This window comes from Rhineura floridana, chromosome 4, assembly GCF_030035675.1.
Source record: "Rhineura floridana isolate rRhiFlo1 chromosome 4, rRhiFlo1.hap2, whole genome shotgun sequence".
In the NCBI taxonomy this organism is placed as follows: domain Eukaryota; kingdom Metazoa; phylum Chordata; class Lepidosauria; order Squamata; family Rhineuridae; genus Rhineura; species Rhineura floridana.
Window position 1 is genome coordinate 156,024,414 of NC_084483.1, and position 24,174 is coordinate 156,048,587.

Consider the following 24,174-nt stretch of genomic DNA (forward strand, 5'->3'; position numbering starts at 1 on the left):
GTTTTATACCTTCCAAAATGCCCTGCCGGCTGGCTGTCATGGCAGAGGTGGAGCACCTCTCCCCGCAGAGCTCCTGGGGGAACGTACAACCAGTTCCGGTGATACAAGAGGCCCTGCTGCAAGGAAAAGGGGCTGTCCCGGGCGGGCATCCCTGACTGGAGCTCTCGCTGCTGGGCCAGGGTGTAGGGGTCCTTTTGCTGCTGTTCCTGCACCGGGTCCAGGAGGGGTTGTGGCTGGTGGGTAGCGGCGAAGTTCTCTGGGCGAAGAATTGGGCGAAGGGGGCGATCGACCTGCTCGGCTCGGTATTCTGGCTTGCGAGAGAGCGCGTCTGCTAGGGTGTTTCGGCGGCCAGGGAGGTAGGTGACCGTGAACTGGAACCGGGAGAAAAACAGGGACCACCGGATCTGCCGTTGGTTCAGCTGTCGGGCGCTTTGCAGGTGCTCCAGGTTTCGGTGGTCTGTTTGTACTTGGACCGGATGGCGTGCCCCTTCCAGGAGATGACGCCAGGTCTCGAAGGCTACTTTGATGGCCAGTAACTCCTTCTCCCAAATGGTGTAGTTCTGTTCCGAAGCGTTGAGTTTTTGGGAGTGGAACACACAGGGGAGCAGGGACTGCTTGCTCCCCAACGGCTGAAGTAGGACCGCTGCCACTGCCTTATCCGATGCATCGGCCTCCACTATGTAAGGTCGGGTAGGGTCGGGTTGCTGGAGGATGGGTTCAGATGTAAAGGCGTGTTGGAGGCGCCGGAAGGCCTGTTGAGCGGCCTCGGTCCAAACAAACTTCTCTTTGCCTCGAAGCAGGTCTGATATGGGCGTGGTGAGTTTGGAGAAGTGGGAGATGAACCGGCGGTAGTAGTTGGCGAAGCCCAAGAAGCGCTGTACATCTTTGGGGCTTCGCAGAGCTGCCCAGTGGAGGATGGTCTCAATTTTGGCGGGGTCCATCTGGATACCCGAGGGCGAGATCCGATGGCCTAGGAAATCCACGGTCGTGAGGTCAAAGGCGCATTTTTCGAGCTTGGCAAAGAGGCGGTGCTCCCGCCAGCGCTGCAGCACCGCTCGAACGTGCTCCTTATGTTCCAAGGGGTTCCACGAGTAGATCAGGATATCATCCAAGTAGATCACCAGGAAGCGGTCTAGGAGGTCCCGGAAGATGTCGTTCATGAAATGCTGGAAGACGGCAGGGGTGTTGCACAAGCCAAACGGCATCACGGTGTACTCAAAGTGCCCATAACGGGTGCAGAAGGCCGTCTTCCACTCATCGCCCTCCCGCATACACACCAGGTTGTAGGCCCCTCTCAGGTCTAGTTTGGTGAAAATGCGAGCGCCCCGCAGCCGCTCTAACAGTTCTTGGATCAGGGGCAGAGGGTAGCAATTCCGAACTGTAATCTGGTTGAGGGCGCGGTAGTCATTGCACAGCCGGAGTTCCCCACATTTCTTTTTGACAAAGAGGACAGGGGCGGCTGCAGGGGACGTGGAAGGGCGAATGAACCCTCGGCGCAGGTTCTTGTCAAGGAACTCTCTGAGGGCTGCCAGTTCGGGTTCTGACAGGGAATAAAGCCGGCCCACGGGAATCTTGGCTCCGGGGAGCAGGGCAATGGGACAGTCGTGAGGACGATGGGGTGGCAACTGGTCTGCCTCTTGCTTCCCAAACACATCCGCGAACTCCCGGTACTGTTCCGGTAAGGCCTCGGGCACGGAGCTTGCCTCCTGGGTCATCAGGATGCGCTCCTTCGGCCTCCAGCAGTTGGCTTGGCAATAGGGGGATCCGAGGGTCAGTCGGCCCGTGGACCACTGGATGAAGGGGTCATGCTGCTGGAGCCATGCCAGGCCCAGCACAACCGGGAAGTGGGGTGCGGCAGCCAGGTAGAACTGGAGGCTTTCCTCGTGCTCCCCCAGGGCCATGTCGAGCGGCACTGTCTCCTGTACTACAGGGCCCGAGGCGAGAAGCCGGCCATCAATAGTCTCCACCAGGAGGGGGCGGTGAATGGGTTGACTAGGAACCCGGTGGAGCTTGGCAAAGGACACGTCCATAAAATTGCTGGTGGATCCTGAGTCCAGCATGGCGGGTACTTGTAGGGTCCCCCTTCTGGGGACTGTCAGTGTGATCAACACAGTCAGATGCTTGGGCGGTGAGGAACTGAGGTGGCAAGCCCCTTGAACCATGAGGGTGCCCCGGCTCAGGGGCCTGTGAAGGCCGGGGCATGGGCGTTTCCCGAGGCAGGGGCTGTGGGTTGTTTCGCGGAACACTGGGCTGCAAAATGTCCCGGGGCCCCGCAAGACAGGTAGAGGCCCTGTTGCCGGCGTCGCAGCTTTTCGGCCGCAGAGAGACGTGGCCGAGCCCCTCCCAGCTGCATCGGTTCTGCCGGGGGTGTAGGGTCCTTGCCGACAGGCTCCAAGGGCCCAGCCACTGGGGCTGATGCTCTGTAGACTGGCCGGGGTCGGTTGGCAGCACGCCTGCTTTCCAGCCTCCCGTCAATCTGGAGACACAGGCGTATGAGGGCTTGCAGGGTTCCAGGGCGCTCCACCCTAGCTAGCTCATCCAGGAGCTCATCCGACAGCCCCTCCTGAAACCGGTCCATGAGAGCGGCTTCGTTCCAGCCCAGGGTTTGTTGCAATAGACGAAAGTCTGTTACATATTCCCCCAAGGGGCGTCGGCCTTGCCGCAGCCTGCGTATCCGGCGGTTGGCTGTGGCAGATTGGACTGGGTCCTCGAACATAGCTTTCAGTTCTCTGGTGAAGGCGGCTAGGTCATTGAGCACGGGGCTCCGCTCGAGGAGCAGGGTCGTGGCCCATCTAGCTGCCGCCCCAGTGCAGAGGTTAATCAAGAATCCCACCCGGGTCTTATCATCTGGGAAGGCCTCTGGGCGTAACTCCATGAAGAGCTGGGCCTGGTCCAAGAAGGCTGAGAGCTGGTCGGAAGCCCCAGTAAATTTCTCTGGGAGAGTCACAGGGCACTTGGCTCTCCCTGTACGGAGAGGGGGTGGGGCTGCTGCTAGCTGGGTTTGCAAGCCTTGGACAGCCAACAGCAGCTGGTCTACTTGTGAGCGCAGGAGCAAGTTTTCCTGCTGGAGTTGCTCCATGATCAGCACTTCCCCCACTCCTTTGTTGCCTGCTTTGTTTGGGCTGACTGCAAACTGTCAGCTCTACACTGCATCAGCAGTGTCAGGGGGGGCTGGAAATTCCTGGGTCTTTGGCAGGGAAGGAAAGTCCTTAGCCAGCAGTCGGGCTGTAAATCTGCCAGGCCTATTCGAAGCGTACTTGCCGAGTCAGAAGTCCAGAAGCGAGGTCAGTGGAGGTCCGGGATCAATTGCCAAGGAGGTCAGTCAAAGAGATGCTGCAGGGAAACTAGGTCTACACAAAGCCACGCCTGACATTGCAGTCAGCAACAAGCTGCAGCCAAGGTGTGCCTTATAAAGAGCAGGATGGACAGCAGGTGTGAGCCCTCAGCGTTTGGGCCTTAAGGAGACAGGCCTGCCTCTCTTCTGCCTGACCTTCTGCTGTCTACGTTCTGCAGGTGAGGGGGGAGTATCCTGTTCACTGTCTGTGTCTGGCTGCAGGGCCTCTGCTGTCCCTGGGGTGCTCTGCAGCTGAGGGGCAGAAGGAGCTGGATTCTCAGGAGGCTCCTCCGTGTCTCCTGCTGCTCCTGGGTCTGCTGCTGTTACTCCCGAGTCGTCCTCATCTGAGGAGTCCTCTGACGGGGCCATGACAGTAGGATTCCTCTAATTAAGGAACATTAATTAACATTAATACATTCAAACTACAGTCTGGAGTGATTATCGTTATCGTTGTTGTTGTTCACAGTTTACAACAAATTAATACTCCCAGATCTCTTTATATACTATACGTGAGAATGAGGCTTAAGCCCACTAAGCAGGGGATCAAGCAGCAACATAGTACTGGAGTAACAGGTGCGTGTACTGGCTTTACTGTGTGCTAGCCTTCTCCAGCCTGATGCCCCCCATATGTTTTGAACACTAATCAACCCCAGGCAGCATGGCTGATAGTCAGGGATTATTGCAGTTGTAGTCCAAAATATCTTGAGAGCACCAGTTGGAAAAGGCTGCTTTGTGTTGTAGCCAGGTCCATGGTCTGCCTGTGCTTGCTTAGGTGTGCCATAAACTCTTTGTGACGTCCATGCCACAGGTTGGCCGCATGCTGTTTAAGTCATACAGAATAGTTACAATAGATCAATATATTGCCATGTATGGCATGGACATTTCTAACCTTAAACCATTGTATGAACTTATGTTTCTAGATGCAAAATGTGCACAGTGGAGGTTTCTCATTTAGGGCAACTGGGGCACCACTTAGACCTCAATCTGCGTTCAGCCTGTCCAGGGGATGGCACTGCCTGTGAGCTTTCTCCTCCTTAGTCTCAGTGTTGCTCTTGTAGATTTCAGCAGGGAAGAGGAGGGTGGGGACAAATCTAGAATTTGTTGGCTCTTCCTCCACCTACTGTTGGCCTTCCTGCCTTCCACCCTATCAGTCCCAAAGGACACCAGGTGCCACTGAATATTCATAAGCACACATCCACATATAGGCACAGGTGAACACCAGCATTACAGGGTACAGGGTGAAGATGTTAGCTAAATGCATGAGCGACGTTTAATTCCCATATGTTGTACACAAAGCAACTGTTGCCTTTTCTGGAGATGGGAAATGTAATACTAGAAATGTTCCGCTTATTGCTTATGTCAGCTAAGGCTGGAAAGGAGTCCTGTTATTCTCAACAGTGAGTAACATAGCACTACCATTTAACACATTTCTGTATAACTATTTGTGGTGTTTGTGTTTACTCTCAAGGCTTGCACGCATGGACCAGTTTTAAAGTTCAGGCTTAAAAAGGCACCAAACCTCATACCGAATGTTTATAAAGTTTTGGTTTTGCCTGGTTTCTGGACAAACCAGCTGAATGAAGTCACTCAAGTGAGATGATAAGCTAGTCAGTCGACCTGGCCCAAGTTCTACGTAGACTCTCAAATGTCCTTTTTGGAGTCAGGAGAACATAACCCAGACCCAGCCTTCATATTACTGTTGTTTATTTTGTTTATACATATTATGGGAGCAAAAGCAAAGCTTATAAATAGTATATATGTAATATGTTAAGAAGGTGATATAAAACAATGGGATGTTTTGGAGCTTTGTGATTTGTTGCTGCCAAGTCTCAAAACTGCAAATATGTGAATTAGATACAGTGCAACCCTATACAGATGCGGCAACCATGCCAGAACCACTGAAAATGCTCTGGCTCCATCCTGTGCTTGAATTGCTTCATTCTGCTGATTGCCACTTGGAATGCACCTATCAATGAGTTATAATTAGTTTTTCCCCCTTCTGAACTAAGCTCTTTGTTTCTTTTATTAAAAGACTAAAACTATAAAGCAGGGGTGGGGAACCTGTGACCCTCCAGATGTTGTTGAATGTCAACTCTCATCAGCCCCAGCCAGCATGGCCAGTGGTTGGGGATGATTGGAAATATAGTCCAGCAACATCTGGACAGCCAGAGATTCTCTGCCACTTATTAAAGACTACTATCTCTCAATCTGTAATGGTTCCCCCCCTCAGTTATTGCCAAGCGCAAGTTCGTTTTTAAACCATTTAAATGGAACAAGGTACATTTTGCTTAGTTGTGATGTTTGTAGTAATGAATGACACATGCATCATGGAATCTCTGCTGCAAGCCTAGAATTAGGCTACACAAACAGCGTGTGGTAAAACTGTTCCTAGGCTGCTCATCACTTCAAACTGGAGGTGGGCAATTGAATGAATGGATGTTTTCCCAAACAAAACAAAGATCTGTGCATGTGGTAATTAGATGGGAGGGGAAAAGCTTCTAGCTTAACCTCCTCTTTGACCTTTTCTGTGAGTAGGTTTTCACCCATGGAGGGGAACTTTCAAACAGGGGACTTCCTCACCTTCTGTTAAGATCCCAAAGTGGTATAATCCAGAGCCAGTTTTACCATTCGATCTGCTTCTTGTGTAAACTGGCCCTAATACTCAAACATTTTGGTTTATTATTTTATTCCCTCTTCACACCTGAAACAGACAATTCATCTATCATTTGGGGAAGGGGGTCTAGATTTTACTGTAACTGTGCAATTGGCAACTACATCAGAGGATTTTAAAAAAATGAATACTAAATGGGAGTATTTTTCCCCAAAAGGTTACTTGCAACACTGGGGATGTTTTGGGATCAGGATCATAGCTAGGGAGGGAAGGGTTAACTCAGCCTTTTCCCCAGCTTGGTGGCTTCCAAATATTTTGGACTACAACTCCCATCAGCCGCAGCTATCATGGCTAATGATCAAGGATGGTGGGAGTTTTAGTTTGAAATACTAGTTTGGAGGGCACCAGGTTTGGGGCAGGTTAGGTTCAACTTTCTCTCCCTGTGTGCTACGGTCCCAGTGGAAACTGTGGTCCCTTCACCAAGTTTTAACATTTTAGAATCCCTTAACATGGTTGCTACCTACTCAAAGTAACATCTAGTTTTATCTTTCAAAGGGAATATATAATATGTGGAAATGGGCACAATCTCCTTTTGGCTTTGGTTCCTTGGGGAATAATTATTCATTGTTTAAACTGAAATACAGTTTTGAAATGTATGATTCCACCAAAAGTAACTTCATGGGTTCAGTATACTTGTAACTGGAGGAAATTCAATGTTTTGTGAATGCATGGTGTCTTGTTCAAATGTTTCCGTAGATGATCTGTATCTTTTTAACCAGAATGCAGTAAATATTTTAACCTTCATTTTTTATAATCAGAAAATGAAAATTATATACATGCTTGTATGGCTTTCATGCAATTATTTATTATTATTCATTATTAAATTTCTATCCCACCTTTCGCCCAAGAAGCTCAAGCTGGCATGCAAATATGGTTCTCCCCCTCCCAATTTCATCCTCACAACAATCCTGTGAGATAGGTTAGACTAGGAGACAGCGACTGGCTCAAGGTTACCCAGTAAGCTTTGTGGTCGTGCAGGGATTTGAACCCTGGTTTCCCAGATCCCACTCTGACACTCTAACTACCAGCCTTTAACAACCTTTTGGTCCCCAGATGTTGCTGGACTACAATTCCCATCATTCCTGACCATTGGCCATGCTGGTTGGGGTTGATGGGAGTTGTAGTCCAACAACATCTGAGGTCCCAAAGGTTGGGGAAGGCTGTACTACACTACACTAACTCACAAGTTGTTTAGTCTGCACAAAGGAATACAAATCCTGAGCCTCTGTAGTTTTAATCAAAAAGCTGTCATCAGTAATGGGTGATGAAGTATGATGGTTATTGGCACATAAACAGAATATTTGGCTCTCCATAATAAATGAAAAAATGTAAGGGAAAAGCAGGTGTTTGTGTGTGGGAGATAAAGTAGGGGTGCTTCCACTCAGGTGTTTGTTGTGGGAATTGTAGTTCCCATGCAAGTTTTTTGCAGCATCCAGATGATATCATTGGAATCAAAATGCCAAGCCATATTTTTTCCCTTTCCAGGGAAAATCCAATTTTAAAACAAAATGAAACATGTTGCCAATGGGCTGTTTGCAATATCTGGATGACTCATTTGCAAATTGAGCCTGTCTGGAAGTACCTTAGGACACCAAAGCACTGCTTTAAACTGTCTTTCTGGTAATTGTCTTATCTAGCTCAGTTAATCGCTTGGTTGTTCAGATCACTTTATAGTCTCACTTTTTAAAAGTAGATCCATGAAAATGTGATGTTGAGTCCCTAATGTGCATCTGCTTCTGGCAGAAAGCACAAGAAGATGAGCAAACTTCTTTTCAAAATACACATGTTGTATTATGTCTCAGATTAAAGGTTTGTGAGGATCCTCAGTTTACACTTGTGGCTCCTTAGAATGCCTGTATGTTTTTCAAAGTAACATAAAAAGCAGCTACACACTTCTCTATTCCATTAACTGTGTGCCTCTTATACACAGTGCCTTGATCTATATCCCTCTCCCGCCTCTGTTCAGGTTTGTGACGAGATTTATTGAGCTGGATGGCCTGACCTGCCTGCTGAACTTCCTGAAGAGTATGGACTATGAGACGTCAGAGAGCCGCATACACACATCCGTTATAGGGTGTATCAAGGCTCTGATGAACAACTCCCAGGGACGGGCACATGTCCTGGCCCATCCAGAAAGCATCAATATAATCTCTCAGAGTTTACGAACTGAGAACATCAAAACCAAGATTGCTGTGCTGGAGATCCTTGGGGCGGTTTGCTTAGTGCCCGGAGGTCACAAGAAGGTTCTGCAGGCCATGCTTCACTACCAGGTCTATGCGGCAGAGAGGACAAGATTCCAGGTAAAACGAACATCTTGAGCAAACCGTTTCTGATGCTATGTTACATTTAGAGTGGACTATTGGTCCTTATTTTTAGGTATTTAAGACAAAACCGGAGACAGAAAGCTCCAATGAGAGCATCTCCACTGCTCACCACATCACTGACCGAAGAGTGCAAGGAGGCACTTTTTGTTGGGCTTATGGCCCTTCTCTGCACAGGGTTCCTAACACATATTGCCCCCCCCACTGCCTAGAATTATTATTATTAAAATCTCATGAAGTGACTAGAAGCCATACAATGAACATAATGTATAGTTAAGCCATTAAAAAAAAGGAAAATGCCAACATTGTTGCAATCATGGATAAGGCTATTATGGCTACTAGCCATGCTGACTATGTTCTGTCTCCACTATCGAAAGCAGTATGCCTCTGAATACCAGCCTTGGGAATCATAAGTGGAGAGAGTGCTGTTGTGCTCAGATACTATTTGCAAACTTCCTTTAGGCATCTGATTGATTACTGTGAGAACAGGATGCTGGACTAGATGGGCCTTTGGCCTGAGCCAGCATGACTCTTCTTATGTTCTCAGTCTGTACGCTATCCTTTTACCAACTTTAAGAGACAGACTTTGCAGCAAAGTGACTGTTACTACCGCTTACTGCTGTTCAAGTCACAATATAGGATGAAAATATGATTACATATAACAAAGTTAAACGTAAAGTCTGTACAACCTCTCCAGGTAAGTATTGTGGCAAATCATGCTTTTTTGTATCATTGCACCCCAATTCAGTTTTACTACACCATCCAATCTTGGCTTCCTGATATGTGTTACCTTAATTAGTAGTATGTGTTACCTTAATTAGTAGTAGAAGTATTAGTACCACAACTATGATTATTGCTAACTACTACTACTAGTTGTAGTAGAATTATGCCATCAATGTGCATATGTCCATTCTGTGGTTCACAAAGGCTTTACCCTGGAACTTTGAACTCTAAGGGAGCTGTTGCTTCAGCAGCGAAGGAGCTGAGACAGAGCTTGTATGGGAGCTGAAAGCTCTGCCCTTTCCTGGCGTTCAGCTCATCCTGTTGTATGCAATTCCCCTTCCTCACATACAGCCTCACATGCAGCTGGCTGGGTAAACCTTTAGCTGCTGTCTGGAAGGGGAGATAGATAGGGGCAAGGACAACGGGGGAAATGTACGCAACTTCAGTTATATGTACTTAATGTTCATCCTCTGCTACAACTAAGTCTAAGCCAGAGACTTCACAGAAAAAGCGGGGTTTGAGAGAGGGATCTGAATGAAAACATAAGAGGTGTCATCCTATAGGTGTTGTAGGAGGGCGTTCCAGGCAAAAAGTGCAGCAAGGAAGAAAGGGAGGAGTTGATTAATGGATCAGGAGATACCTTCAGTGTATACTTAACAAAAGGAAAGTATGAAGAGGCCCAGAGAGAAAGAGGCTGCATCACCCCATCTTGTTGATGGGTTTAATGTAGATATGGGAACAAGTTTCATACTGGGGTGACATATAAATGCTTCTTCACATGAAGCATAAGTATCACCTTCCATCACTTCCACTTCTATCAGCATGTGATGCACTTTTTGAAGGAAATCCTCATTGCTCTTAAAGTCAGGGATGGACTCAGAAGGCAAGCCCAGCTGGTGACCCAAGCTCCCAGCTGCCTCCACCAAAGTTCTCCATTCCACTTTGGGCACCACCTGTATAGTGAACTCTGGGTTGAAATCTACATTGTTCACCTTCACTTCCATGGCCTGGATACAAAGGGGGAATCATCCACCAAGTTGCACTCCCTACATGTGGAAGGTGAGCATGTAGTACATTAAGAGCTTCATGTTCTCAGGACACCAGTCACTCCCCCGCTCCCAAAACACAAAACAAAACAACCCGTATGTGATGCAGTCCCAGCCAAGGAGAGTATCACTGCAGTTCTTCAGGCTTGTTCCTGTCTAGAGTATTGAGGCTCCCTGACTCACAATCTTTCTGGATTCTGCCTCCTGTGAAAGGACACACAAATCTTGGATGCAAGATAAAGATTTGGTTGGATTTTACTTCAAATTGCTCTGTCTTTGCCAAACTGGACACAGATGTTTGACAATGAAAACACACAAACCAGATTATCTAGTTACGTAAACTTCTTGGTTCACAAATGAGAAAAATTTGTTTACTTCAGGAAAACTCATAGCAGTCCCTATCAGAATCAAAGATCACTACATTCCTAGCTTCTAGATTCCTGTCATACTGGTCTTTCACTTACCTGAAATCAAAGATGATTATGTCAGTCTAAGGGCATGTCAGCAACAAGCTGGCTTTATAGGGTAACAAATAAGCTATATTCTGCATGTTTGAATTGTGCCCAAGACTAAAGGTTATTATCAGAGTGAGCCATACAGCAGGATTACAGCTTGACTTCTCACCTGACCATTATTTTTATCTGATGCCACTGCAAAGATTTACTAAAACTTCAGTTCTGTCACAGCATGGCATCATGAAGCTAAATCAGGTTAAGGACAATGCTTCTTGTCCTCACTCTGATTTGTCTTCATGATTATATCTTTTAGCCAATTAGATCTGATTATGTAGTGATATCTGTAGACAAATCTGAGTAAAGGCAATGCTGCCTACCTTTAGTCTCATGTCTTGGGGGAGTGGGGGAGAGAAAGATGGTGCTCAATGGAGACAAGGAGTGTGATTGCCATTAGCGATAAGTGGGCCAAACACTTCCCCCAGTTTTCACCCCCCCCAAAAAAAAATTAAAAGGAGGATCCCTGATTACATCCTGTGGACAACATGATAAAGTTGCAGAACCATTTTGGCTCATCTCTAGTTCTTTCTAATCAAGAACAGTTGCTGTCAACTAGGGATGGGTGAGAAATTCAATTCAGTTTGCATTTCAACCAGAATCTATCAAATTTGCACTATCCAAAACAATATAAGAACCATAACACAGCCATCCTTTGAAATTCAAACTTATTTTAATTTTGTGATGCAGTTCACCAACCAAATAATGTTTACAAAAATGCGTATGTGAGGAGAAAGTGTGCATAAAAATGAATAAATAAGTGAAAATAACATACAAAAGGCATTATATGATGACAAATTGCTTGCAAAAATGTGTACATCAGTTAAAACTGCCTACAAAAATGTATTTTATTAGGAGAAATTTGCACTGAAATGCTGGTGAATTTTAAAAAATTGCAAATTGCTATAGAATGTGGTGACCACTACATGGTCTCTCATTCAGATGGGACTTGTGGAGTCCAGCAACATCTGGAGGGCTCCAGGTTCCCTATCACTGTTCTATGTAAACAGGGATGCTTACATAGTAAGTATACCATGATACCACTGTGTAAACTGATGTAAAAGTAGAGATGCTGTTTCACCTAATCCCAAATCCTAGTCTAGTACTTGCCCTTTGTTTTCATATATATTTACATGAGAATGCACGCTTGGGATACCTCATAAATATGGGAGCTCAGTTTTGCTTGTGGCTAGAGGCAATTCTCATAACTTGCATTGACTGTTGTTATGCAGTTTATTAGCAGAAATCTAAAGGAACTTACAATTTGAAATCAGTAATGAAGCAATAGAGTTGGGGACTAGTAGCCCAGTGGTTCATTGCTGTGATGCTTTGGAGGCAATTGCCTTTGGTGGTGCATGTGTGTGTTAGAGAGAGAGAGAGAGAACAAATATATATATATATATTCCTGGTAATTACTTTGAGGAAGCCTTTCTGTAGCTTGTCTGTTTATATTGGAGGTGGCTCAGGGTGACCTTGTGTGCTTGAAAGGGATTTTTGGTAGTGCATGGCCCTGACAACATTTAGTCAAGTTTCAATCCTTTGTCCCAACTTGACCGGGTTGCTATGCTAAATAAACCCATATTCTCTTGTGAGCCTAACCTTGCTCAAATCCCTTCTCCTCTATATCTTACTGGGCTAATGCATTTTTAAAGAGTCTAAAACCAACTGAAAGTAACGTGAAGAAAAACCATTTCTTAACCAGTATAGAGAGCAGCACAACTTGTACTGCAGACAGCTGGGCCTTTGATAAGTTGATGTTAATAGTTTGCAGAAGCTTTTATGAGTCTCTAGGGAAGTAACGCACTATCTCATCCATGAATGTGTGGAATGCACAGATAATTACTCCTGTCAAATATTTTTGGATGGGGAAAAGGAATTAAAAATGAATGTTTGCCTCCTTGTGTTTTTTTAAGAGCAATGAGGACATGCTCCTGTTTGTGTTTTTCTTTTCTTTTCTGATGCTTGCACCCTGCCAAATGGTCTTTTTTGCAATGTTCCTTCCAAGAGGGTATATGCAAGGGTAACTTTGGATGCCCTTCAACTATTCTTTTTCTCTTTAACTGTTGGAATCAGATGTAAGGATTTGAATCTTGACTATTCAGGTGTGCATTGATTCTATCATTATGAATGTGTATGCCATGGTTGGTGTTGGCTTTTAGAGTTTAAAGTGAGGATGGTGAACCAGTGGCCCTCCCAGTTGTTGCTGGACTACAGCTTCCATCTTCCCTGACCATTGGCCGTGCTGGCTGGGGCTGATGGGGACCAGCTTCCCATCCCCAGTCTAAAGTCTAGCAATTTGTAGCAAAGAATCTTTTATCCCAAGCACTGTGAGGGGACAGTGTTGTACACATCTCAGCTAAGAATGTTTTTGAGGTCAGGATTCATCTGCTATCCAGGGTTTAGTTCTATTTTCTGCAAACTATGTCTTTTAGCCTAGAGTGGTCTTCATGCTCACATTCAAATAGGTCAAGAACAGTAAGCCTGTCATGTAGCTTCACAGCATCATCGATCTGTTGCTGTTCCTGAGGTATTTGTGATTCTGAAAGGCTGCTAGACATCCAGTGGGTGGTCTATGCAGAGAATCATTTCTGTGTAGAATTCAGAGATGGGCCCTTTCCTAAAGGAGTAGACTCATACCCTTCCTTTTTTTTATCCGATGGTTACAACTGAGGTTCTACAAGTATTGGGAGAAATTCTTTAACTCCCAGTTGCACTTCTGAGAGGAAATGCCTCCTGTCATCTGAGCAATATCATTTAGATTCACCCACAGAATTGAAGATTCCACAGGGTTTGAAACTTGCTGATTAAAGCTGATTCCAATCAGCAACTATGTCTCTCTCTTCCCCTCCCCCCCAAAACCCCTCCCTTGGATATTATCTCTCAGCTACAAACACCAGTCCAGAAATAGATATTTGGCAGTGGCAGCAAAAAATATTATTAACATTCTTCCTGAGTAGTAAAATTAATTTTAAAACAACTCTCAGAGGAAGAAACAGAGAAATGAACTAACATTGACAACAGAGTAATGAAGTGAACACTGGGCTGGTTCACATGTTATGTAAAACCATATTTAGTGTTGGCATCACAGAGTGGAAGGACAGAGCAGCTGCCATGGCAAAAGCCTCCCAGAGCAGGGTCAGACCGCAGAGGAGGACAATGAGGTGCCACACCATGGGGCAAGCAACAGGCTGCAAGCTAGGGTGAGCTAAAAAAATCATTTAGTTCTGATGGCAGTGGGTCAGAATTAAGCTGAAATTTGCCTATTGCAGCCTGCCGCTTGCCCTGCGATATGGCACCTCCTCTTCCTGCTTGTCCTCCACCATGGTCTCGCTGTGTTGGGGAGGCCAGCGACTCTATCCTTCCACCCAGGGGTTCCCTCTCTCCTGCCCCCTCCTTCCCCGTGATGCCAGGGGTGAGTGGAGTGGAGCAGAGTGGTGCAAGGGAGGGGGCATCCCTACAATAAGCCACAAACCTTGGTTTGTCATGTTGTCCAAACCCGGGCAGGTGGTTTGTTTCTCTCCACACAAACCACGAGCAGTAGCTAAGGTTTATTCTTGGCTTACCACTTGTGGGTTGTTTAAGGGAAACATATCACAAACCTGGGTTCAGATGACATAACAGGACAAGGGTTGTGGTTTGTTGCTGGCAGTGCAGCCAGGAGTGAAGCAGGAAGTCTGCTTATTTGTGTTAAGCCATTAACGTTCAACCTGATGTGCGAACACAGCCACTAAGTCGGACAGGGCTAATCAGCATGGTGCCTCCAGATGTTGTTGGACTACAGCTCCCATCAGCCCCAGCCAATATGACCAATGGTCACATATGATGGGAGTTGTAGTATAAGGATATCTGGAGGGCACCACATTGGCTGCCTCTGGAGTAGAGTACTTATTTATTTAACAGTTTACAAACCTTTTCACAATCAAAAACTATCAAAGCAGTGCACAATAAGACAAAATGTGATAAAATGTAAGGGATACAAACTCTAAAAGCAGTAAAACCATTTCTGCAATTATACAATTAATATTCCATAAACTGACTGGGTCACACTTCAGGGAAAGCCTTCTTCAACAAAAATGTCTTCAACAGCCACCCAAAGACACTAGGTCCCTGTCTTATTTCAGGTGGTAATTAACTCCAGAAGTTTGTAGCTGCAAAACTAAAAGCCTGGTTTCAAGTACAAACTTAAGTGTACCTCTGTGGCATATGGTACTCTCTAGCAGAGCTTGGAAAAGTTACTTTTCCAAGCTCTGCTCTCTAGCATGTCCCATCTGAGGAGTGTAGTTGCCAGGCAGGGATATATGGGACGAGATCGTTCCTTCAGTTAACTTGGTCCCAAGCAGAAGTAAATTATTTTGGTTTTGTTGGTCTGTATGACTGAAGATGAAATTGTGAGTTGGTTTCATGGGTGAAACATTTGGAACTTCATCTTTTCAAAGATTATCAGAATGAACATGACAAGGAGACCATAAGATGTTTTGAAAGACTACATTGAAAGGTTCTTTCAGGATATCAAAATGAAAGACAAACAACATTGGAGCAGTCAAGAATGGAAGAACAGATTCACTCCACTAGTTATCACTACCAGCTCAATAAATTTTAGTTGGAAGAAAATTTAATTTTAAACCAAAGTGATCCCAAGACTTCTCTTAGTTGCATGTCCCGAGCAGTAATATGTCATGTTGCTATATGCTCTATTCTATTTGTATGCCACCTTGCGATCCCATGGGATAAAGTGTGACTTTAGAAATAAAATAAATACAAAATGCATTTATTTAGGCATAAAAAGCAAACTTCCAGCCCTCACAAGAACCCCCCAAAGCAGTTTACCATTCACTGAAAACTGATAACATCACTAAAACATTTTAAACAGAAACGAAAAGGGCAAAGGAACTGGAGCAATTCAAACATCAGTAACATAATTAAAGGCCAGACAAAATAAAAGTGCTTTTACTGTCTGCCTAAATGCCTAGCACTTTTAGGGTGGGCCCAATTTAACTTATTTTGGGAGGGAATTGCATAACCTGGAATATTACTTTATAAGGCTGCCCCACCAATTGTAATTGCTCTCTAAATTTCCTTTGCCTCTGTGCTATTGCGAACATTCACATTATACATATTCAGCAGTTATTTTTGCATTCCTAATTGCTCTTTTTGACCTCTTTTTTTAATTAAGAGAGCATCTGTGTTTCCCTTTCTGTAATGGTGACATCTGTCTGGAAGAACAGGAACAAACTCATGTTCTTCCAATAATTTCAGAGATGTAAGAGAGAAGCTCTGAGCTGTCCTCTCCCTGCTCACATAATTTCAGAGTAGGAATGTTCATATCTGTCAGTTTCAGTTCTCTCAGTTTCTCATTCTTCCAATCTTAAATTCAGTTCTCCATATTTCTACAACAATTTTTTAAAAAAATCCTCATGAAAATTTGTCAGCATTTTAGTGCTACTTTCTCCTAGTAAACACATTTTTGTATACTGTTTTGACTAATGTACATAGTTTTGGAAGCGGTTTTTCCCTAATATAATGCATGTTATTTTCACTTAACATATTCATTTTTATGCACACTTTTCATTGATAAAAGCATTTTTATAAACAATGGTCAGAAAACTGCATCGCAAAATTCAAAGAACTTCAGATTTTGAAGGATAACTTTTTTATTTCAGAAAGTGCAGATTAGATAGGCTTGTCTTTGAATGTGAAGGAATGGAATTTCTCCCCCATCCCTATTTCAGAACAATAAATGTCTTTAACATTTGCACATGCCGAAAACTTCTACTGAATCCAAAGGAACAGAATTAGCATTCAGATTCGCTCTCTCTCTCTCTCCCTCCCTCCCTCTCTCTCTCTTTCTCCCCCCCTCTCTCTCCCCCTCTCTCTCCCTCCCTCTCTCTCTCCCCTTCTCCCTCCCTCCCTCTCTCTCTCTCTCTCTCTCTCTCTCTCTCTCTGGTTTGTCAGAGGGGGTTTACAGTTGCCTCCTCTGAGGATGAGAGACAGTGACTGGCCCAAGGTCACCCAGTGAGCTTCACGGCTGTATGAGGATTCGAACCCTGGTCTCCCAGGTCATAGTCCAATACTGTAACCGCTATGCAAAACTAGCTCTCTTGAATTGCTTACTCCTTTTAAAATTAAAATTAAAATTAAAATAGGAATGATGACAACTTGAAGAAATGATTGCAGCAAATGGGAAAATATTGAATTTGGTTGCAGACCAAAAAAGCCTGGGTCAGAGGCAGTTTTAGATGACAGCGAACACAAAGCGTCGTCTAGTTCTTGGTTTCCCCAGTGAGGAATATAGAAGCAACATTCTCAATTTGTGGAACAGGCTTAGAGATGAAAACTTGTAGCAGAATGGAGGTGAGATGTACTGTGTTTCAGCTGAACCCAGTGCATTAGGGTCCCAGACCAGCGCAAAGCTGTATGATAAAGTTAGGTCTTAAAAGACACCAGGCCAGTGCTGCTCAATTAACTTACTGGGTGGTGGTGTTTAGCTTTCCCCACTGGCCTGCCTCAAAGGGCCATCACCTGTCGCACATGCCTGCTGCTTCCAGTAACCATTGCTAGGGATACTTCTGAAATCCACTCCATCTAGGTTTCTCTGTGGATTTTGAAATCCCAGATAGGGATGGGGCCAATAATTAGTTTGGTGCATATTTTAATGCAATCCTATCTAATTCGCACTTCCCAAACCAATGCACAAACTGAAATGCGGCTATCCTCTGAAAGCCCTGGGCTCCTACTGGGAGGAAGGGCGGATATGAATAATAATATAAATAAATAAATAATCCTCTGAAAGTCATACTTCTCCACATTTTGTGATACAGTTCTCTAATCAAACCATATATGCAAAATGTGTAAATTAGAGGAAAGTGTACACAAAATGTGTATATTAGTACAGATACATAGAAAAATGCATTGTTAGGGGATGCTCCCCAGAAAAACAATCATGGATTGGTATCATAGTAATCAGGTGAGATGTGACCCAGTAACAACAATAATGAAATTTACTAAGCAAGAAGGAAAACTCCTTACTCAGCATCCCTGTTCTTTGTCAGATCCAAAGGTAAATTATCTGACTTTATACAAGAGCAATTTGATTTAGTGCTTCTGCTTCTGCAGAATCAACTGATCTTCAAAGGAGTGTGCTGTGCATCTGAGACAGACATCTCACTTTCCGAAAAGAGCAGGAAGTAAAAGCAGCACAACTGAGACCCTCTTCATGTATTACTCGTGTGGAGGGCATAAATGTGTGGAGGGAGGAATGGGGCCACATCTTAAGCCCTGCCCCAACATCATATCCCATGTGGTTGCCCAGTGTGCAAGTTCCTGCCTGCGAATAGAGGCTCTACGGGATTGGAACACCTACACAACCAGGTGTCCCAGCCCCATGGTCCCTACTCATGAGCAGGAGGCCATGTGTTGGGATTTCTTCTCACACAACTGTGCACAATGTGCAGGAGTGTGTACATGATGCAACATTGGGGGCGAGCTCAACTCCTCTCTCCACACTTATGAGCAATGCGTGAATAGGGCTACACTGTTCTGACTGTAGGTTGAAACGTTAATCACTTAAAAAGTTAATTCTTTTCACACATCTTTTATTCAGTTAAGTCCTACTCAAAGTAGACCCACTGAAATGAATAAACCTGTTAGGTGGCAATCCAATACATGTCTACTCAGAAGTAAGCTCCATTGGGTTACTCCCAAGTAAGTGTGTATTGGATTGGATTGCTGCTTTAGTTCAGTCTGTTAACTTCAGTGGCTCTACTCTTAGTAGGACTAGCACTGAATACCACCCTTTGTATCAATGATATCACATACCATAGGAGCAGAGGAAGCTGATTGATTTCATAGCCCTCAAGACCTGTCTTTTCTTTGATAGTTTTGCTTCTGTCTCTGTCTTACATGAAGGGAAGCATGGAGATCAAATACTGAAGAATTTCCAGTGTATAAATATTAGTGCAGCTAACCATTTGATGGATTTTAGTTGATTTTATCTTACTGGACATTGATTTATAATTTACGTAGCAATCCTAAAGTGGTTGTGGTGGGGAGATCCCATGGCTTTCTCTTGCCAGGGCAGAAAATAGGAGACATAAGAATATAAGAAGAGTCCTGTTGGATCAGGCCAATGGCCCATTTAGTCCAGCATTCTGTTCTCACAGAACAAAGCTTCCTGTGCAGCTTTTTCTTTTTTCTTGTCGATCTCTATTTAGCTTTTTTCTCTTTTCCCTCCCATTAACATCAGTTGGAACGAAAACCAGTACATCAGCTCCACGGCTGGCATACTTTTTTGCCCTTTTCAGGGCTTACATTGCAGGAACAAGGGAGTGTGAGACCCAGTGGATCTAAAGCTCCCTTTCAAGCCACACCCTTCGTGTTATGCCGCTGGTGGGACATTAGTGGACTTTGAGCTCTCTGCAGGCAAAACTCCTCTCCACCGGTGGAGCAGCACACATTTCTTTGGCTAGCTTTCAGATTGTGGCCTTGATCTGCTACATTTAAATACAGTTGTGTATTGTCAACAATTTTGTAAACAAAAAGCTGCCACACTTCTAGAAGCAGTGGTGGCTGGTTGCTTCATGTCATTAGGGCAGTGGAATCTGCTTCAGGTTTTATGTCAAACTTTCAAGACAGACTAGACTACTGTAATGCATTATATATGGGGTTGCCTTGGAAGATGGTTTTGAAGCTGCAATTAATACAAATACTAACTGCAAGATGGTTAACTTGGACTGGGCTTTATAATCATGCTATGTCTGAGCTTTGCCAAACACAGTTGGCTACTATTTTGATTCCATGCTCAATTTTTGGTTTTGACCATTAAAGTCCTTCACGGCTTGGGATTGGGATACTTGAAGAACCTCTTGCCTCCATGTATGTCTGACCATACATTAAGATCATCAACAGAGACTCTTCTTTGGGTTTCTCTGCCATATGAAGTGCAATGTCTGGCTACAAGTAAAATGGCATAATTTGTGGTGGCACCCTGAAATGCTCTCCCCAGGGACTTGCTTGGTGTCTATGTTCATTTCGCATGGTGCCTACCTCTTGATGCCTTTTTATTTTCCCAGGCTTTTTAATCCTCTGTATATTGCTTTTATTCTGCCTGGTATTTATTTATACTTTCCACTGTTTTTTTATATCAGGGGTGAGGAACCTTTTTGGCCCAGCAGGCCAGATTGTTATCTGTCCCCACCCCTGTAGGGCAACTTTGACTGGTGAGCAGGACAGGACAACCCATCTGTCCATCACTTAATGTCATAATGACACCAGGTAAATTGACTGGTGAGTTGTCTCACCCACTAGTTCAACTGTGGGGTTGGTTGATGTGGTTTGGTGAAAACGTCTTCACAGGCCAAACTGGGACTTGTGCCAGGCCAAATTTGGGCCCTTTTTTATAGTGTGGTGTTTCAGAGTTGTTGTTTTCACATTTTTGTTTTAATTTGATTTATTGGTGATTTAACTTTTTCGAGGCTGTTCTGGAAATCTGATTGATTTATATTCTGACCTTCAACAAACAGTGTAAAGGCAAAATATATTTCTGAAACATTTTAGAAATTCTTGCTTTGCATTCATAAACCTTTATAGCCTTTATTAGCTTTGTTCTAAGCATCTGAATAACAATGTGTGTATGTGCTATTGGGCAGGAGCTATCATGAATGCAGTATTCCAATAGTAGCATGCATTACTTTCTAACTCCTTTTCCTTTGCAGTCATTACTCAATGAGCTAGACCGAAGCATGGGGCGATACCGAGATGAAGTGAATCTCAAAACTGCCATCATGTCCTTTATTAATGCTGTTTTGAATGCAGGTACTGGTGAGGTAAGGCTTTGTGGTAGAACCCCTACCAGAGTTGTTTAATCCATTGTGTGGATTTTATTTTATTATATGTATACTTCATTATCTGTTCACCAGTTTTGACCTTTTTTTAAAAGTAGGTTATAATAATACATTAATTAAATTAGTGTTGACTTTTTCTTCTTTATACTGGAAATGGGTAGCAGAAACCCTAATTATACAGCCACAAGAGTGGCTGTATACTATAGCCAGCATGGATTTTTTGCATTCCGCAATGTTAAATTAAAAATACCCCAATGCCATTCTGATGCTTCCCATATTTATTTATTTATTGTACTTATATACCGCCCCATAGCCAAAGCTCTCTGGGCGGTTTACAGTAACTAAAAACATTAAAAGAAATATACAAATTTAAAAACACATCTTTTAAAAACAATTTAAAACACAATTTAAAAATTTAAAATAATGTAAAACACATGCTAAAATGCCTGGGAGAAGAGAAAAGTCTTGACCTGGCGCCAAACAGATAATAGTGTTGGTGCCAGGCGCACCTCGTCAAAAAAATCATTCCATAAGATCATTTCGAAACAAAATCTTATAGTTCTGAACTCAGAAATGCTTCCTTAACAAATTTTCATGGTGATGCACAAAACAGGCAGAGAGAATCGGACAAGTGAAAAAAACAACAGACCCCTGTTGGACTTTTTTCTCAGTGGTCTCATAATTTGTTGAAATTAGTTAAAAATCAGCCATCATCCAGAGTATCTGTAATCCTATTACTGACCTTGCCCCATACTCTGACTTTCATTGACTGCAGTCTAAAAGTTTAAAAAATGTATGGCTGATTTTTAATTAATTTAAGAAATTTAACATTGAAGTCTATTATAATGTTAGGCATGCTCAGTAAGAACCAACCATCACTGTTCTGAAAGCCAGACTCACAGCTGTTTGTCTTGGCTAACCATGGGTCCACACCCACATCAGACATTTATTTTACTTTAGACAGTCATGGCTTCTCCCAAAGAATCTTGGGAAGTATAGTTTGTGAAGGGTACTGAGAGTTGTTAGGAGACTCCTGACAGAGCTGGATTAATGGTCAGCCCCTCTACTGGGGATTGCAGCTCTGTGAGGGGAATAGGGCATCTCCTAGCAACTCTCAGTACTCTTTGCCCCTCCCTCCCCATTCCCATCCCCTTCCAACCCCCCTCCTTCCCCTCCCTTGGTCCTTCCCTCTCCTGTCTCCTTCCGCTCCTCCATGGTCATTTTTAGATATTCTAAGCATGATTGCACAGGAGTAAATCCCAATGAACTCGGTATGCATGCAAATGATCAAACCTGCCCCCCTCCCCCTGCGCTTCCTCCTTCTCCCCTCCCCATCCCCTTGTAATCAGGTGGCCACACCCAAGTCACACCTTTAATTCACTTTAGACAGTCATGTCTAAACAATCCTGGGAAGTGTAGTTTGTGAAGAGTGCTGAGAGTTGTTAGAAGACTCCTATTCCCCTCACAGAGCTCCAGTGGCCAGGTTTAAGAGTCAGCCCCTGTTCTAGGGATTGTACCTCTCTGAGGGGAATAGGGCCTCTCCTAGCAACTCTTAGCACCCTTCACTAACTACACTTCCCAGGATTCTTTGGGAGAAGCCATGACTGTCTAAAGTGAAATAAAAGCCTGGTGTGGATGTGGCCAGTGACATCTTTGTTTTAAATTTGGTTGGGAAACTACATGCGCCTGCTATAGAAGAAAAAGTTGGGGGAAATCCTGAAAAACAGTGATACTGTTTACAGTGCGTTCCTTTGGGAAAGGAAAGAGGCTTTCTCTCTGCCCAGTGCCTGCCCATCCAATCTCCTCCCCTCCCCCTCCCTCCCCTTCTCCCTTCTCCCTGCTCCCCCAGGTCAGTTTCACCTATCCTAAGCATGATTGTAGAGGAGTAAATCCCAGTGAACTCAAAAAGCATGCAAACGATCAAACCTGCCCTTCCCTCCTCCTCCCTCCTATCCCCTCCCTTTTGCCCCGTCCCTCCCCCTTCCTTTGCCTCTCCCGCTACCCTTCCAATCCCCTCCCCCTCCTTCCCCTCCCTTCCTTCTTCCCTCTCCTGCCCCCCCTCCTCCTCCATGGTCAGTTTTACCTATTCTAAGCATGATTGCAGATAATTAAATCCCATTGAACTCAATAAGCATGCAAATGATCAGACCTGCCTTTCCCTTTCTCCTTCCCCCTCCCCATCTCTCCGCTTCTTCCCACTCTCTTCTTCCCCTCCCCTCCTTTCTGTCTCCTCTCCCTTCCTCCTCCCTTCTTTCTCCCCTCCCCTATTCATTTTTCCTCCTCCCATGCCAACTCCAGCCCTCCCTGCCACCTCCTCCTCCCCCAGGTCAGTTTCATCTGTCCTAATCATGATTGCAGGGGAGTAAATCCCACTCAACTCAATAAACATGCAGATGATCAAACCTGCCCTCCTCCCCCCTCCCCCTCCCACCTGCTCCCATCCTCCTCCTCCCCTCTGCCCTTCCGCATCCCCTCCCACCTCCTCTCCTCCCTCTGTGCTGCCTCCTCCTCTCCTCCCCATCCCCCCATGGTCCCATTGAACTCAATAAGCATGCAAATGATCAATCCATTCTCAGCAAACTTGCGCAGGATCCCATTTCTTAAAAAGCAGAGTAATTCACTAATAGGCAAAAAAATCCTTGCGGTTTAATAACATACTTATAGCCAACTGATATGTCTATCAAATTTTTAAAAGCAGGGAAATTAGGCAGCTCTAGTGAATGCACCAGGGGAGCAGGAGACCTGACCTCCTCTCTGAGATATTGTACTGCCCTACAGGGAGGAAGGGCAGGATATAAATCTAATAAATAAATAAATAACAAAATAAAATTCAAGGGCATATTCATTCCAGCCAGGGAAAATCAGTTGAGGAAGACACAGATCAGGGCCAGTGAGGGGTGTGGCCTTGTGGACATGTCCTGAACAGATTCCCAAGGGTTAGGTACAGATAGAGGTCTGGAGGGTCACATTTGGTTCCTGGACCAAAGATTCCCTGTCCTAAAGCATTCTAAACTGTATTGTCTCCTCACCCTGACAACTTCACCAAAGGCAGCTCAGCTGTATTAAAGCTAAGAATAATTGGAGCTGCTGTATCCATCTAGCACTTTATAGATGCTTTTTCAAGGTATCAGGTTGTGCCCTCTTCCCCCCTCCCCCATGCTTAACTTTGTTTCTTCTAACTGGAGATGCTACTATTTGAGCTTTGGTGTATGTTTTATCTCTGAGCTATGGCCTCTCCTTCATTTCATCTAAAGTTTTCTAAAGCCCTTGAAACCTGATGGTTTGATCAATTTTTTCTCCCCTTTAGGACAATTTGGAATTTCGATTGCACCTGCGATATGAATTTTTAATGCTGGGCATTCAACCTGTTATTGACAAGCTCAGAGGACATGAAAATGCAACACTGGATAGGTGAGCCGTATATGTTGGTGAGATATGTGTGGTATGATGCTGCTGTTCACAGATATCCAATGATGGACCAAATCCCTCAGCCTGATTTGGGAATAGGTTAGCAATAAACCTTTTTGGGCAAATACGCATTCCAATCTAGGTAATTTAATGAGTTTTGGCAACATCACTGTTACTATCAGCACCTTGGATTCTTTAGATAGCAGTATCTACTCTGGCTATGAAGTTGTACCAATATGCTATATAGATAAGAGGGGCTATCAACATGAGTTGAAGACCCACAGAATCTGTGTTGCAAAGCTTGGATGTTTAAATGATTACAT

At 44.5% G+C, this 24,174-nt stretch overlaps 1 protein-coding gene across 7 annotated transcripts in view; it reads left to right on the plus strand.

Annotated features, from left to right (window-relative positions):
• DAAM2 (dishevelled associated activator of morphogenesis 2) overlaps positions 1-24,174 on the plus strand; it is a 288,833-nt gene that overhangs the window by 174,300 nt on the left and 90,359 nt on the right. For all 7 annotated transcript variants that reach the window (XM_061624914.1, XM_061624913.1, XM_061624920.1 and 4 more), the window contains 3 exons: positions 7,972-8,305; positions 20,315-20,425; positions 23,751-23,854. In XM_061624914.1, the coding sequence (XP_061480898.1) occupies positions 7,972-8,305; positions 20,315-20,425; positions 23,751-23,854 (549 nt within the window). The remainder of the gene's footprint in view (positions 1-7,971; positions 8,306-20,314; positions 20,426-23,750; positions 23,855-24,174) is intronic.